At 39.5% G+C, this 16,257-nt stretch overlaps 1 protein-coding gene across 1 annotated transcript in view; it reads left to right on the plus strand.

Moving 5' to 3' along the window:
* USH2A (usherin) overlaps positions 1–16,257 on the plus strand; it is a 571,967-nt gene that overhangs the window by 387,343 nt on the left and 168,367 nt on the right. The window contains exons 40-41 of the mRNA XM_073338913.1: positions 1,773–2,401; positions 14,069–14,403. Coding sequence (XP_073195014.1) covers positions 1,773–2,401; positions 14,069–14,403 — 964 coding nt within the window. The remainder of the gene's footprint in view (positions 1–1,772; positions 2,402–14,068; positions 14,404–16,257) is intronic.

Raw genomic sequence — 16,257 nt, forward strand, 5'->3', positions numbered from 1 at the left:
TAAATATAAATTACTTTGTGATGCAACATGTAGTGAAAGGAAAACACTTTCCCCGTTTTATAAATCTGAAAATGAGACAAATGTTTCTGGCCCAGTTCTGCTTTCTTACACAAATTTTATAACAGTGTAATTCCATTGACTTTAGTGAAGTCACCTTGATTTACATCTACGTATGTGAGAGCAGAATCGGGTCCTCTGGCTGCTTTGGCTACTCTCCAAACATAAAGAAAGGACTATGCTTTGTGCCAGAATTATTTTGTTTTCTACGGTTCCTATTCTCATATGTTTGCATTTAAAAATTAACAAGAATGTCATTTTAATGCCTATACATAGCAAAAACATTTTTTCTCCATAAAACAGGTTTTTCCTAATGATTGGGATTGCATTTGCACTTCACTGGGAAGCAAATGGTTGTATTACAGACTATTGTGTATGGAATTCTGTATATGCTAAACAGTAAAGCATGTAACAGTCATACATAGTCAGTGCTGAATTTTAAACACTTTGATATTTGAAACTTACAAAAAACAACCCCACAAAAAGCAAAGCTATTTTAAACAATTATGAAATCCAAGTATATCTTTTTATAAGATTTTTTCAATAAAATCTAATGTTCACAGAAAAATCTCATAAATGTCAAAATTGCTGTGGGCAGAATAGAGGGATATAGTATTATCTTGATCTGCTGTAGCAATTTATAGTTTTCAGGATGTGGTTTATAAGAATGCTAAATGTTCTGGAATTACAGCTGTTACTGATCAGTGATTGAGCCAGATTTGTGTTATTGCACCATGTTCTTGCTTGTACCTAGAGAGCAGTAAAGCCTCAATATAATAAAAAGCACCTGCATTTTAAATGAAATTTCAATTGAAAAACTTAACAGCCCTTCAAATTGCAGAATTTAACGCAGCCCAGTAAAGCTTAAATAACACTTTGCCTCCACAGGCTGAGGGTTTTGCATTCAAGGTGACTTGATTGTGTCGCATGGTGAAATTATTTACAATTAAGGAATTTCTCTGGAGGGCTGCAGAGTATTTGCTGTTCCACAACACCTATGCAGGCATATGGTCGGTCTTTTTCAGTATTCATGGAGGCTCCTGAACCTTTATGATAATTGAATCAGTTAGAGTGCTGAGTGGAGCAAGCATAAAACCTGTTAACCTAAAGGTCAGATCTGTGCATTGTTTATTTATCAGTAGGTGAAAGAGCTAAATCGGCAGCTTCTGTCACAGTCACAGTAAAAAATCACCTATAATATTAACAGGGAGTAGATAAATTGCAAAAAATGGATTAGAATTGTAAACAGAATGAACTAAAATATTGAATGTATAATGAGAGTTGCTGAAGAGGTTTACTGAGCTGTAAAATATGCAGCTTTGTTATGACTGTTATAGGTTGTAATTAGTAGCTGGTGCTCTAGAAAAATATCAGCAAAAGCTAGAACTATGGTTCTAAACTGTTACATAGTCTTACATTTTCTCTCCAGGATAACAGTATTCAGTGTAATATCACTGAGAGATCGGTTTTGTTGTTTTTAATAAGCAACTTGTCACTGAAAAGGGATCCATATACATTCAGCAGAGTCCTTTAAATAGGTGGGCCTACATTCTTAAGGGGAATAGAATATTCAATTAATCTGAACCTCTTTTGTCCTTTGAGCCTTGTAGTTTCCCTTAAGTAGTTAATAATTGCTAGGTCTGCCTTTCGTTTAAAAAAAAAAACAGCCCCAAAATTGTGTTTATCCTCCCCCCCCTTTTTTTTTTTAATTACAGAGCCTGGTCCTATAGACCCACCGCTACTCTTGAATGTTAAAGCTAGGGAAACAGTCATCATCTGGCAGCATCCATCAAAGCCAAATGGCAACATCATTCATTACAACATTTACCAAAATGGCCAACTGCATGCTACAGTGCCAGGAACCCAGTCTAATTGCACCATACTTTATTTGCATCCTTATACTGTCTATCAGTTTCAAGTAGAAGGCTGCACCTCTGAAGGATGCTCCCTTTCACCCAAGGCCGCAGCTATACAGACTCTCCCAGATGCACCTGAAGATATCCCTCCTCCAGAGCTGTATTCAGACACGCCAACATCTGTGCTTATATCATGGCAACCCCCTGTTCACCCAAATGGTTTGGTGGAAAACTTTACAATAGAAAGGAGAGTTAAAGGAACAGAACAAGTGTCCACTCTCATGACTCTACCTCGTAATCATTCAATGAGCTATGTTGACCAGAGTGCTGCTCTTAGCCCTTGGAAGAAGTTTGAGTACAGAATACTGGTGAGCACCCTTCATGGAGGCACCAACAGCAGCGCTTGGGCAGAAGTTACCACCAGACCATCAAGACCTGCTGGTGTTCAGCCACCTGATGTGGAGGTGTTGGGACCAGATTTGGTTAAGGTCGGTTTAATTTGTTTTGTCTCACAATTTTTACATATTTTCCCTGTAAGAATGTGTATTTGACAGAGACAACTACTGGCTGAGCTAACAGATTTTATTGCTGTTGGGGGTAGATAAATATTAGCATCTGGCCTTTGGGTCAAAACTATCTTTGATTTGGCTTCAGTTTTCCTTGAAGTCTGCATCCCCATGTTATGTTGACACTTTCATTTTTCTCAGACACTTGAAATATTTGGAACATCACAATGGGATATTTAGTTTTCATCCCCTCGTCAGACTAAAATAGACCAGAAAATTAATTACAAAAAAACCTAACAACCCCATCTGAAGACTTCATTAAAATACTAATAAAGTCCCAAGTTATAAATATTTAAACTTTTTATAACATTATTAAAGGTCCTTTTTCTAAGGAAAAGGAAGTAAAAGGCTAAGGAAGTAAAAATAACAGCATGAGTCCTCTGATTTAGGAAAGAGTAGCCTTACAGGACTGGCTAGGAAGTTTTCAATTATTCACATTGTTCAGTTGGGAATGAGCTCTAGAGGACAGGATAACTACCATTGTTTTGGCTTGCATACAAACTTCATTCAAGGGAAATTAGTGTAACCAAACAAGAGGGATTTTTGTAGCTTAGAAGCCTCTTTGTGTAAATACGCACATGTTTTCACAGATTCAGTCTTGTACTAATGCCAAAAGTATTGGTACAGTAGCTTGCTCACTAGAGCACAAAACAAAGGACATTTGCATAAGACTGAAGTTCATCTGTTAGAATTATTATTTTTGTTTCAAATGTATTTTGTTTCAAAAGGTAAATATAAAGTGGAGTTACCCAGGCAGCATAAATAGTTTGAGGATATGAATTTAAGTGCTAATTTTTTCATTCTTCATCCACAATATCAAACTTTGATATGAGTTACCCTCTTTTAAACAATGAAACATGAGCTCTCTAAATTATATTTGACTGTCTATGGAATTACATGTTACCATCCACCTTAAGATCAAATAAGTTCAGCATCTGAATACAGTGGTTATCATAAGAATTAATAACGACTGACACTAGTAATTGTAACGTATTGCCAGACTGTTGGGAATTTTAGCTATATACTTTCAGATGACTTCAGAGGCACTCTGTACTTTTTTTAGACACATCTTAATGACCAACACAAACTCTAACAAACCATCCTTTCATGGATTTGCCAGGAACAGGACCAATAACATGGAGTAAAATACACAGTACAGACAATGGCCCCAGTTCAGAAAGTTATTTAAGCACTTGCCTAATGAGCAGTCACATTGACTTTAGTCTTTATAACAGTAAAAGAAGTCACTGCTTATCTTTGATGCTGTATCCAAGGTCATAAAGTTTTACTCCTTTTACATATGGATTTTCTTTTCCATTAGATATTAATATACTCAATCCTAATTTTAAAAAAACTTATCAAATTATTCTTGATCCTGTACTTGATTTTTCCTTGGGACCTAGGATACACATTCATTAGTAATTGGATCTTCCTCTGTTACAAATCCAAAATATCAGGGATCCACCATTCCTAAAAAACAGTTAGATCAATTCTCTCTTTTGAGACCAAGTTTTATAGCACAATCCTGCATTTCATTCCGTAATAATTCAGTTTCAATATAAGAATACTTTACCAGATTTTGCTGTCTGATGAGACAGTTCAGTTGCGTATTTTTACCTTCTTGTTTCCCTAGTCTCTCATTAACTTTCTCAGCCTTTTAAGGTCTATGTTGTACAGCCTTCTGTATGAGCTGGACATATTTTGTGCCATTTGCTGCTCTAGCAGTCTCAGGCTTTCTTTTTTCTACTTGTGGACCTATTGAATCTTCCATTTCAGTGAGAAGTGCTGAGGTGGGGTTTGTTTACTATTAGATCCCAGTTGTGCTGTTCCCTATCCCTGACTTTGTCATTATCTCAAATGTAGTAGGTCTAACTATGAAAAATAATTAATAAAAGGTAAAATTTCATTGAGAAAGATGAAACTTCTTTGTGTATATCTTTTCAAATACACCCATGTGTGTGAAATATCTCTTTTAATCCATCAGAGTAATATAACTATTACAGTATACTAACACTGTGTTTAATTCTTCTGAACCTGGTCGTCTTTTGTATTAAATTCTGTTGAATTTAGGCAAGTGGAATAGTTAAGATAAAACAACAAAAGTTTTCCACATACAGCAGGACGGAGAAATTCAAAATCTGCTAATTCATACTGAGTGTATTTCTTAGCTGAAACATTACCTTTCTTCTGCTCTCAAGGAGTACAGTCAAACCTCTTAAGGACAGAAAGGGTTTATCACAATATTTGCCAAAAGAAATTAAGCAAAATGGTATAATTAGATACTTGAAAATCATATTGCAGTAAATAATTCAAGAGAGATTGGACATAGCTAATGTTGCCTACACAAAGAACAGTAGATTCATTACTAGCCAGCTATCTAATTTAAGGCCAAATCCTGCAACAATTGAAATAAAAGACTACATTTAATAGCTACTCATTTCTGCTAGCATTTAGTATTTTAACACATTTCTGTAATTGGTTAGAGGTGTACTGAATCTATACAGTTTACAAGCCTTCAGTTGTCAAAAGTCAAACATCCAAAGTTACCATGGGATTGCTGTCTGAGATACCCAAGGACTTCTTGCTCTTTGCTCCCCTTTAGAGAAGCAAATTGCCTGAATGTGGGTGGAGAGGAGGAGGCAGAGATGTAGTTCTGTCCTTTCCCACCCCAGTGGGGCCAGCACACCAGAAGCAGCTCTGCCTGTTAAATTCTATAGAACTTCCATGTAAGAATGGTGAGGTTCTGAAGCCACTCCGTGGCCATTACTGTAGCACTGAGACCACATCATTTCTATGTGGAGGGAGAAGGAAGAGGAAAAACATAAGAGTAGTTGATCCTCTAGCTTCCCCTTTCTGCACCTGCACTTTGGCATGAAGTTGACCTCTGCCCCCCTTACATATCCTCACAGCACTTTCACTGCCAGGTGTATAGGCATGGAGGTTGCTTCAGGACTTGTCCCTGAGTGATTGAAATTTATTCTGAAAAGAGGTAGGATGAATCTGGCTCAGATGACTTTATATTGGTAATGTTTAAATTGCCATTAGTCTCAATGAGGTGGCTCAGTAAACTGAGTCACAAAACCTTCATGAATACAGGACCTGCTTAGTTCTCAAAACATGCTTGTGCTATACAAGACTTGTCATATTAAATGCTACAGTGGCAACTCTTACGTGAAGAGTGGAAAATAAACAATCTCTTCAGGAGTGAACCAGCGTGAGACTTTAATTACCTCTTGCCCTAGAGAGAGCTGTCCTTCCAGGATAGAGCTGAAGGTATTGTGGAAGGGCACTATGGGAAAGGTTATATTGAGAGGCTCTTTCACCAAGCCAGGGATGTGAATCAATAGGGGCTTTCAGTTGTCAGTGCAACCAATCCCTAAACCATGAGCGCAAATATTTACTTAAACTGGAAAAAAAGAGAATTTATTATGAAGAGAAACATATTTCAATTCCTTTATTTAGTCATAAAATCAATATAAATGATTTTGTGATGTGAAGAATTCAAAGCGCTGTAGCAAGAGTACTCACTGGAGTATACAGCTTATTTTCTCAGACGTAAGCCCTCACTCTACAAGGAGGAAAAATGTCAGCACAGCATCCACAGTCTCGGCATAGAGGCTTCTGATGCTGTATGTGGTCCTTTTTATATTAATTTTAATCAGAATGGCCTGATGTCTCCAAATACCATTCAGCTTGCTTTCATTTCTGGAGAAAAAAGTGTAACGTTACTGATAATTTTTAAACCACCACTTTCTATGACACCTGCATGATATTCTTTAATATCTGCTGAATTGATAATGTTCATGGCAGCAGAGTATACTGAGCAATAAACTGCTTTTGTGGCTGATTAAATGCCAAAGTGACGTGGAGATATGCAGCAACTGCAAGAGTCGTTTATTTAGTGTATTCCAATGCCGTGAACATTATTCCTGTTACACAAGATTTGCTATACCCTGATTTACAGAAGTAGAAAAGAAATTGGTTATTTTCTTGTGACGGTTGCAAGTGCTGCATGCCTCATTCTCACACTTCACGCTGGTATGACATTGGAGAGAGTATCTAGGTTGATCAACTTGAGAAGAGGCTGGTTTACACACTGAATAATTGTTTATGGGAGAACTCAGTGTAGCTAAAGAATTAAGAGACTGGATACACTGAACTAGATTCACCGTTTTTGTTAAATGATGTTTTCTTGCACTAGACTTCACCCTTCTAACTTGCAGTAGGCAGATGCTATTTCTACTACTGCCCTAACTGGGGTTTACAACTGGGGAGGCTAGCTTTAATCCCCATTAGAAGATTCACAGGAGACTTGCAAGTAGAGGCCTCTGTGACAATGTACTGGATAAGTAGATGCCTGAGTACCCTGAAAGTACTCCCTCCCATACCAATGCCACTTGCAGGTCTGCTGACAGAGAAGTTGCAACCATTTTCCACCGCTATAGCTGCCATCTTGGAGAGCTTTCTGGTTCAATCTAAAAGGTGGCCTGGACCTGTACTTTGCTGGGTTCATTATGTCAAAGGGAAGGAATAATGCTACATTTTTCTGGGCTAAGATAGGGTGAAATTCTTGTCTTGCAGCATACTTGACAATATAGCCTTGAAATATTTTTATCATCAGGATGTCCCTTCAAGGTAAAATCCACTTATATATATACACACACATTTCCTTACATTCAAATTAGATCTCAGATGCCAAATGCAGAACAAGGAGAACAATAAACTATTCTGATGTCATCTATCATCTTTTTTTCTCTATTCTGTGTATAGTAACTGCTAAAAAATACATTTCCTCCTTTGGTAGTAATGGCCCTCTAGCATCTGACAAAGTAGTTCATTTTGCCCCCCTTTCCCTTTCAGAGCTTACCCCAAGTATTTCCCTGTAGTTGTTCTGAATGAAGGAAGGGTGTAATCTTTCTTAATTCATCTTATAGTTCTTGTTCATTATTTTCCTCAGTTCTGTCTCCTCTGTCTGAGCCCCACTGCCACCCTTCTCCACACACTGGAAGGAGCTGCAACTAAGAAGGCTCATGCCTTCCTATTGAGACTGAACAGTGAGCGCACTGGGCCTGCCATCTATGAAGCAATCTCCATTTTTCCCTTGCAGCAGGATGACCCTTCTTTACTACATAGTGTTCTTTACACATTTTTAAGTGGTCGCTTTCTCAAGGCTGACTACTAAGTTGCATGCATACAATTAAACAAAAAGAGAAACAATCATCATAATTGTTACCCCAACTCCACTCTTGGCTTAGACATGAGAAGCAGGAAATTTAGTGGTCAGGACTCTTAACCTACCGTTATACTACAAACAGGATCTCAATTAAATCAAATGGTTGCTATTCAGAAATACAGTTAGACCAGTTACAGAGTTGATCCAGTTACAGCTGGCCAAGATAAATGAAAGAAAAGATATTTTCCATGTCCACATATCATGGAGTTACAATTGCATTATGGGGCATTACATGCCCGCTCAGTCTGGTGCCTGGCTCTGAGACCCCCACCGTCCCTTGCTGGGGTCATTGCTGTAAAGGGCCAAGAGAGATCCATTGAAGGGGATTACAGAAAGGAAGCTGGCTCCTGTGGCTGGCCATGGACCAGTGGAAAAGAGACCTAAGGGGAGAGTCTTCTGGGTCCCTTCAGCCTGCTTTGGGATAACTTTGTTAGTGCTACTTTGTGAGTTTTGTGTTTTGAAGAATAAAACTGTGCCCTGAAGAAAGGGTATGAACACTTTGGGGCATGGCATGCTTGCTAGGCAGTGGAGACAGGCCAGCAGCCTACATTCCAGATTCTCGCAGGAGTAAAAATCAGAAAAATTCCAAATGCAGTTTTCTGAAAATATTAAAGTTACATAGCACCAATATCTTCCACTGCAGTGATTCTCCAGTGTTTTACTTCTCGGATCATTTTGTGCTAGATAAAACCTCTCATGGCTCTACTCTCAGTCCCTCTTAAGACCCCGGTCTACCACTGCTTCATTTTCAAATTGCTTCATCCTGCAGACTGCTGCAAAGGTCTCCACAGAGCACCACTGGGCTAAGGAGAGTGTTAAACACCTGGTATCTACCCTTGTGTGTTACTGGGTTAAAAGGAAATGCAACAAGAAGACCTACAGACTTCATCTTGGAAAAAAAAAAAAAACCTATGGCTCTTTTCCAGTTTTACACAGGTGTGCCCTGTGCTTTGGGGAAGCTGTTCAAGAGCAATCAATCCTTGTGTGAAGATTGCCTTGTAATGTTGCTAAGGTCAGTGAGACCTTGGTTTATTTGCCATATAAGTGCTGCTTGAGCAAGTTGAGCTACTGTAACACCCCTAGGAGCAGCCTTAGCCTGCACACCTGAGGTTTTTCTGCATTTCAGGGTTGTGATTTCCTGCACAGCTTGCTCATTTGGGGCATGCCATGCAGTGGAGTGACTTGGAGAAAACTAATGAGAACCTCATCAGCATATCCCCTTGCACTGAACAATATCAATGAAAAATCTCAGGTTCTGCAGTAGTTACATAGGCTTATTCAGAAATGTTGTTTCCATTTACCCAGTATTCAGTGCAAGAACTTCTCAAACCATTTCCACTAGCAACTGATCATTGCAGGCTTGATCTTGCTGCCCTCTTGTATTCGTAACTCTGATTGAAGTGGATGGGAATTGTGCATGCATGAGAATTGCAGGAAATACATGAAAATGTGACCATTAAAGGGTTGGGTTTTTGAAAAAAAAGTACGGCTGTATCTCTCTACATCTAGAAATATAATGGATTTTATTGGAGTAGGTTTATGGACTGGCTGATTAGCCCCTCTGAACTGAATACATCTTGTCCATCACAGCCATCCAGTTCTCTCCTTTAATCATATTAATGCAAGTGGAATAGTAGAGCTGGATCATTGAACCCGAGCAATAGAGTAATTTCAAACAAATAAGAACTTCAGTCTATTGTTCTGTCTTTGCAACTCTTTCTAATTACCAGAGAAATATGCAGGTTACTGAATATACTGTAGTCTCACTCTTGGCCTCTGTCAGGAATCAGGATCTATTCCAACTCCTGACACAATCCCAGCTTAGTTTTCTTTTAAACCAGGCAACATCTACAGTGAAGTAGACTTCCTGGCCATATTTGTTTTGGGGAGGTAACATAATCCAGTGGCTAGAACACAGGACCTGAAGCTGGGAGGGCTGTGTTCGATTTGCCTATGTCTTACTATGTGATATTGGGTAAAACACTCAATCTCTTTCTTGTTTGGGGGATTCATCTATAAAATAGGGATAATAACTTACCTTTTTAATATACTTTGGGGCTTAGAGTGTAAAGCTCTCAATAGTGTATTTGTTATGGGTCATGCCCATCAATGAGAGTGAGACTAGTGTAAAGCAAAAAATGTAGTTGTGTACTTCCTTTGAAACTCGTTTCAGAATTAAATTGAAATGTTCGGACTGCTGTCAAAAAGAAAAGCTTTCTGGGGGTTGTAACTGTTTAATGGGGAGAAAATGGCTAATTTCAGTCTCTTTAAATTTTGTGGTGGAGAAAATGAAGTTCTTTGATCTTTAAATGACAGCTTCCAGTGTCATTACATTGAATCAGTTAATCTCTCCCAGTAGTTACCTTGTTCTGGCTTCCTCATCTGCACCCTCTTCCGTGGCCTCCATGCTGAGCTTCAGATCAATGAACAAACTGCTACTGTTTCCAACACAGGCTGTCTAGTGAGTCCTTCTGGTTTCACGCACTGCCAAGTTCTGACCTCCAGTCTGGCAGATTCGGGATAAAGAGGAGAGAAGGTCCAGTTGTGTCGCAATGAATTTAAACCAGGCTGGCTCTGCCATCTTTATTTACATTGCATAAGCCAATCAGTCACTTGACCTTGTCCTTGACTTGTCATTGAAGTGTTTAGGCTACCACTTTTTATGACAGGAAAGTTTGCCTGATGTGGCATTGGATTGTATATCCTGTTCCATCCTTCTTTCCAGGTGACATCTGAAGTTCAAGGCAGGTCAGCTCCCCGATACATATGAGCATCATCTCAAGTTTAAATCACTGCTTTCTATTCCATCTTGATTTTAGATAGACCGACAACCCTAGCAATAAATAAAACACTGAGTCCACCAAGTTCAGAGGGAATCAGGCCAAAAGAGACCCAGACTCTACTTTGTTTTTCATGCTGCTGAGTACTAACATCGTTGTGCCTGGTTTGCAACGTTTCATTCTCTTTGCAGTTTGCATTACAAGATAAAATACCTACTGTAATTTAGGCAGGGACAGTATTGTACAGCCCCCATCACAGCGTCAGTGCACAAAACACAATACAGAATAATATTTGAAAGTCCTTTCAAGTTTCAGTATATAGAACACTGTCAGTGTGAGATTCAGATGCTGAAGTGTCGGAGGAACAGCAGTGGTACTGCATGTGCTGATAACCTCCCATCTCCCTAGATGGTGTTACATAGCACTGTACATGTTTTATTTAAAGAATTTTATTGTGTGCTGGTAAAGAACTTAAGTATCCAAAGTTTAGCAGTGACGCACTAGCAGGAGCCTCGCCTGCACCAGAACCAGTCTCCTGGTAACCCACTGAGCGCAGCTGGTCCTGATAGAAGCTGTCAGATTGATTGCACCATCTGATTGGCTGATACTCAGGGTCAATAGCAGCAGCAGTCCAGTGGCTGCTCAGTGCCTGCAGCTGCTCTTGGTCCTGTCCATAGCTCCCACCCCAGCCTGTTCCTGCTCCAGCCCCCAGCTCCTTCCTGACCTCTGACTCCCTAGCTCAGACCCTCAGCTCCACCTTCTGACTGCAGCTCCAGTGAACCCTTCAGCTTAGGCTTTGGTTTCTGACTCCCAACTCCGATCCTCTACTAGGCCTTCTGACTGCGACTCTGGGTAACCCTTCAGCTTAGCTTTGGTCCCTGTCTCCCAGATACAACCTTTGACTTTGCTCCAGGACCCACCTCATCTGGATTCAGCTTTAAATTATAGGCCAGACTGCCCACGACTTGGTCATTGACTCATAAATCATCTCAGGAAATAAAGCAAAATCAGTACAAGTTGAACATTTTGAGGCAACTTTGAGGGTAATCCTCAAAGTGTCCCCAAACATATCACATACAATACTTCTGTTAGAAGTTCTCTTCCATTAAACAACCCAGACTAGTCAGTCCTTTGAGAGCTCACAGAAGACAGTTAAGGTTTAACTGTGCGGCCTTACTCAGTCCTTATTTAGGCAGAACTCAAAGTGAAATCCAAACTTCAGGACTGGGCCCTATATTAGTTACAAAATATAATTATGGCTGGGGAAACATGATTTTCCATAGTGGGTCAGACCAATGGGCCATTGAGGCTGGTATGCTGCCTCCTTCAGTGACAAATATGAGTCTCCCATGGAAAGTGGCCCCCTCCTCCCCTTCTCACACGTGTACAATGCTTCGGGTCAGCTGTGCTGTTTTGTTCACGCACAATGTAGTAGGAAGAAATGTTCCTTCCTGGATGTGGAAACTTACAACATAAAATACACTAGCCTGTCTGTTTTCTACCTAAATTTTAAAATGAAACCTTCAAGCTTTATATTGCCCATGCTCCTATACTTTTTAAACAAAGGGAGAAAGTACATCAGCTCCTCCAAAAAGAGATTTTGCTCTTTTGCATAAAGGAGGGTGATTGTAATATATCTTTCTAATAGATGAATTAGGAAAGATGCAAAATCTTCTTCTACCTTCTGCTACCTGCTAGCATTGTTTTCCTTGTGATGTTGTCTTCATTTCCTTAATCATATGTAGGGAATGACAGAAATCTGCTGCTACTCTGAAACCAGAAATCTGAATAGCACACTTGAAACCTAGCCAGAGTAAAACCTTTCCTTTGTTGACATGGGTAAGCTTGTTTGTGTTCTCATAAATCAAGACTGCCCTGTTTATAATTCTGTGTTTAATAATATTCCAGATTTTGTTATCAAAGATCTTCAGTTTTCTTCGAAATTCTGCTGCCAAGATCCTTGCAAGTATCAAGGCTCAAGCGCTCCTCCTGTTCTTAAGATCTAACATTAGTTACTCCCTGGTGGTATTCCAGATCCTTTCAAAAACACGCTATGAATCCAGCTCCTTTGTACTCGGGGCATGTGTTAGTATGTGGAGTCACCATTTTAGAGGGACTCAGTTTTGAGACTGGAGAAAATTAGGGAGCAGGTTGCTTAATTGATCAGCACCTCAACTAAAATATCTTCATGTTATTGTATTATAAATCAACATTATTTTGTTTTTTTATTTTGTAACACACACAGCTTGACTGTTTTCCATTCATATTTTCTAAGGCTCAGGACTTAGCTTTGCCTAGTATGGGTGAAGAAAAGGCAAAGGAGGCACTAAGCCACTTTTCTGCCTCTCCCTATTCTGGGGCTTCATTGGGTTGAATTGGCTTCTGGCACAAGCTAGAACAGTCAGAGCTAATGTAATTTACACCTTGAGGGTCCCCGCATAGAAGGAGATGATAATGCTGAGCCAGCCAGGCCAACTTCACCCCAATGGGAGAATCCTAACAGGGGAATCTACAGTTTCCTCTTGAGGGCAGCTTTAAGTCCACTTTGTACTGTTGCAGTGGCACAAAGAGGATTTAATCTGGACCTCGGGCCCATTGTATGTATTATCCCTATCTGGTTGACACACGTCTGTGAACTCACAGCACGATCTAGCTCCTGTTGGAGTCAGCTAGTTCAACGGGAATTGGATCAGACCTGCAGAGTGGATATGGACAAGCCTATATCAAGGTACTAATTAATCAGGTGAACATAAAAATTATTCACACTGAAAGTTGAGTAAGACTGCAAGAAAAATAGGGTTTTGATTTTGTTTCATTTAAATTTGTTGTCTTGTAAAGACCGATTTATACATAAAGCAATAGATGCAATACGCAAAGCAACAGATACATATAGTTACAATACATATTATTGTAATTTATTACTGAAAAATAAAAACATGTTAATGGTATGGGTGGATGTTTTCTTAGCCTGCCCTGATAGGTAAAACTATGAGCTTTTACTGATAACAACATATAATAGCAGAATATGGTACACATGTATACCACCCAGTACATTACAATACAAGAGTGTATGTGTGTGTGTGTGTGTGTGTATATATATATATATATATACATATATAAGACCGCATTACGGTGGTATCTGAGCATCTTGCAGTCTTCCGTGTATTTATCCACAGCAATCCTATGAGGTAGGGAAGTCTTATCCCCATTTGACAGATGGGAGCTGATTTAAGCTACAGAGAGATTAAAGAGTAGATTTTTAAAAGCAAAAATGGCATATAAACATCTACTGTCCATTTGAAATTTAATGGACAGTATGTGCCTATCTGGTATTCATGCCTTTGAAAATCTACCCCAAGTAGCTGGCCCATAGTCGCATGTGAAGTCTGCGGCCAAACTGGGAACTGAACCCAAGTCTCTTTGAGTCCCAGATTTGTTGTCCAGTGGCTGGACTATCTTTTCTCTCTAAACAAAGAAAGAACATCTTATTGTGACAGTTGTGCCCATTTTACTTATGTTATTTCTATGTTGCAATTGCCAGTAGTTCGGATTCTAAGAACGCCTTTATTTTCTCAGGTCTCTTGGAAACCACCTCTCATACTGAATGGAGAAATGCTTAGCTATGAGATCCGAATGCCTGACCCTCGAATTACCATCATCAGCAACATTTCATCAATGCAAAACCACGTGGTGACCAACCTGATCCCTTTCACAAACTACTCAGTCACTATACTAGCTTGTTCTGGAGGCAACGGTTTCCTGGGAGGCTGCACAGAGAGTTTACCTACACATGTGACTACCCATCCAACAATTCCTCAGGGCATTAGCCCCTTGTCTGTGACTCCAATAAGTGAATCATTTATTGCTGTTTCCTGGCAACTGCCCTCTAGGCCCAATGGACCACACTTGAGGTAAGGAATAGCAATATGTAACTTAAGGGTGGGTGACATGGGGTTTATAGCTTTGCAGGACTTCTGGAAATGTGCACACCCGGGAAATGGAATTCCATACCTCTGGTGATCCATGGGGTAAATATCACTTCAGCATTTAATTCACAAATGAGACCAGAGGCTGTCCTCAGCTTACCTAGATCCAGCCCAGAGAGCACAGCATGAGAATTGCCAGCTTCGTGGCATGATCTCCCATTTTTTCAGACCCTGTGGAAGCCCCTCCCTGAGGTTCAGGCTCCATAGTGTGGCTTCAGGGCCAGCAGAATTTTCCTATATTCTCCTGCACTAAACCAGCAGGACAAACCATTTTCACTTATTGCTGTCTGAGTCAGCATTAATTTGTACAGGTTCTGATCTGCACTGTGGAAATCCAGCTGAAACATCACAGTAAAGAGGGGAATGCATTGTAGCTGTCAGAGCAGTGTCATCCAAGAGGCTAGAATGAAACAGCAAGAGGGCAGGATACAATGCAAATCCAGCTCTAACATATATAGCCCTGAACTGCCCATGCCTCCTGGGATCCATGCAGATCTCAGGGGAGTCATAGGTTTTGTGAGCTGAAACAGCTGCCAGTTTTTGGTGGTGGTTTGTGGGAACAGAATACCACTTGGGGAAGAATTAGGAGAAAATTCTGAGTGTAAACTCAGGGAGCCCCCAGTACCCTGTGCAGGTTATTCCTACACAGGGGAAGATGGGGCTGTTTATAATTTGGTGAGGTGAAATGTTCTTCAAAATTGAAGATTACTTTATTTTGTGTTTGGTTCATGGTGGTGTATATGATAAATAGATTATGGATGAGTGGGAGGAAAAGAAGCAGCAAGATTTCTGGGAGATTCTCCATGCATTGAGGCATTCGATATTTTACTTTACACCTAGCACACTTTTACAGGCACATATTATTACATCGCAGCATCCTCCACAGCTTCCTTCCTGTCTTTCTTAATGCTTAATTAGAGTACACTACTGCTGAATGAACCTTATTGCATCAAGATATTTGAAACCTTTGAAAAGCAATGTACATTTCTCTGAAGTCAACAACATGACCATTTTACCATTGATGACTGAAGTAATTCAACATAAGCTACAGCTGCAAACTTCATTTCCTTCATGGTGTGCCATACTGCTCTAAACCAGAAACGCCACTAAAGCAGCTGCTCAGTACGGCATGATGGAGAAAGAAGTCTGCAGCAGCTGCCAGAGAGTGTGATTTACACTTCATCACCATCCAATGTTCAAAAAGATTTTGATGTTTCTTATGACTTGTCTTTGAATGATGTTGGACAGAATATGCCAGGACTTTATCTAATAAAACTGTTATATTTTGTCTTTGGATTCCCAAACATTGATAACCCTTGGTGTAAAAGTTGCTCTTGCAGTATGAAGTCATCATAACATTTTGGTGAAATTACAATTTAATTAAGTTTTGTTAATTAATTACTCAGGTTAAACTTCCAGATACTATAGTGATAGCTGCTTTTGAAATGTGTGATATACTGTACCTCATTCAGTCAGAAAAGACCAGGCTTGGATAACCTAAAATGAATCTTAAATGTTGTCTCACAAACTGCAAACTCTGCAACAAGCCCTGGCTAGATGCAGAAAAGGCATTTGACTCAATAAAATGGTCATACCATTAAAAATTCTAATTCTTTCTTTCAAATGAAAGCCGTATGAAATATTTCATTATCCATTTTCAAAGTATATTAAGTAATTGAATGTTTTAAACCTGTAAATACTAAAAAGTTTATCTGCAAAACTTTACAGCTGTAAAAACAAAATAATGTGTGGCTTTTAAAAAACAACAAACAATCCCCC

Source organism: Lepidochelys kempii, chromosome 3, assembly GCF_965140265.1.
Source record: "Lepidochelys kempii isolate rLepKem1 chromosome 3, rLepKem1.hap2, whole genome shotgun sequence".
Lineage (NCBI taxonomy): Eukaryota > Metazoa > Chordata > Testudines > Cheloniidae > Lepidochelys > Lepidochelys kempii.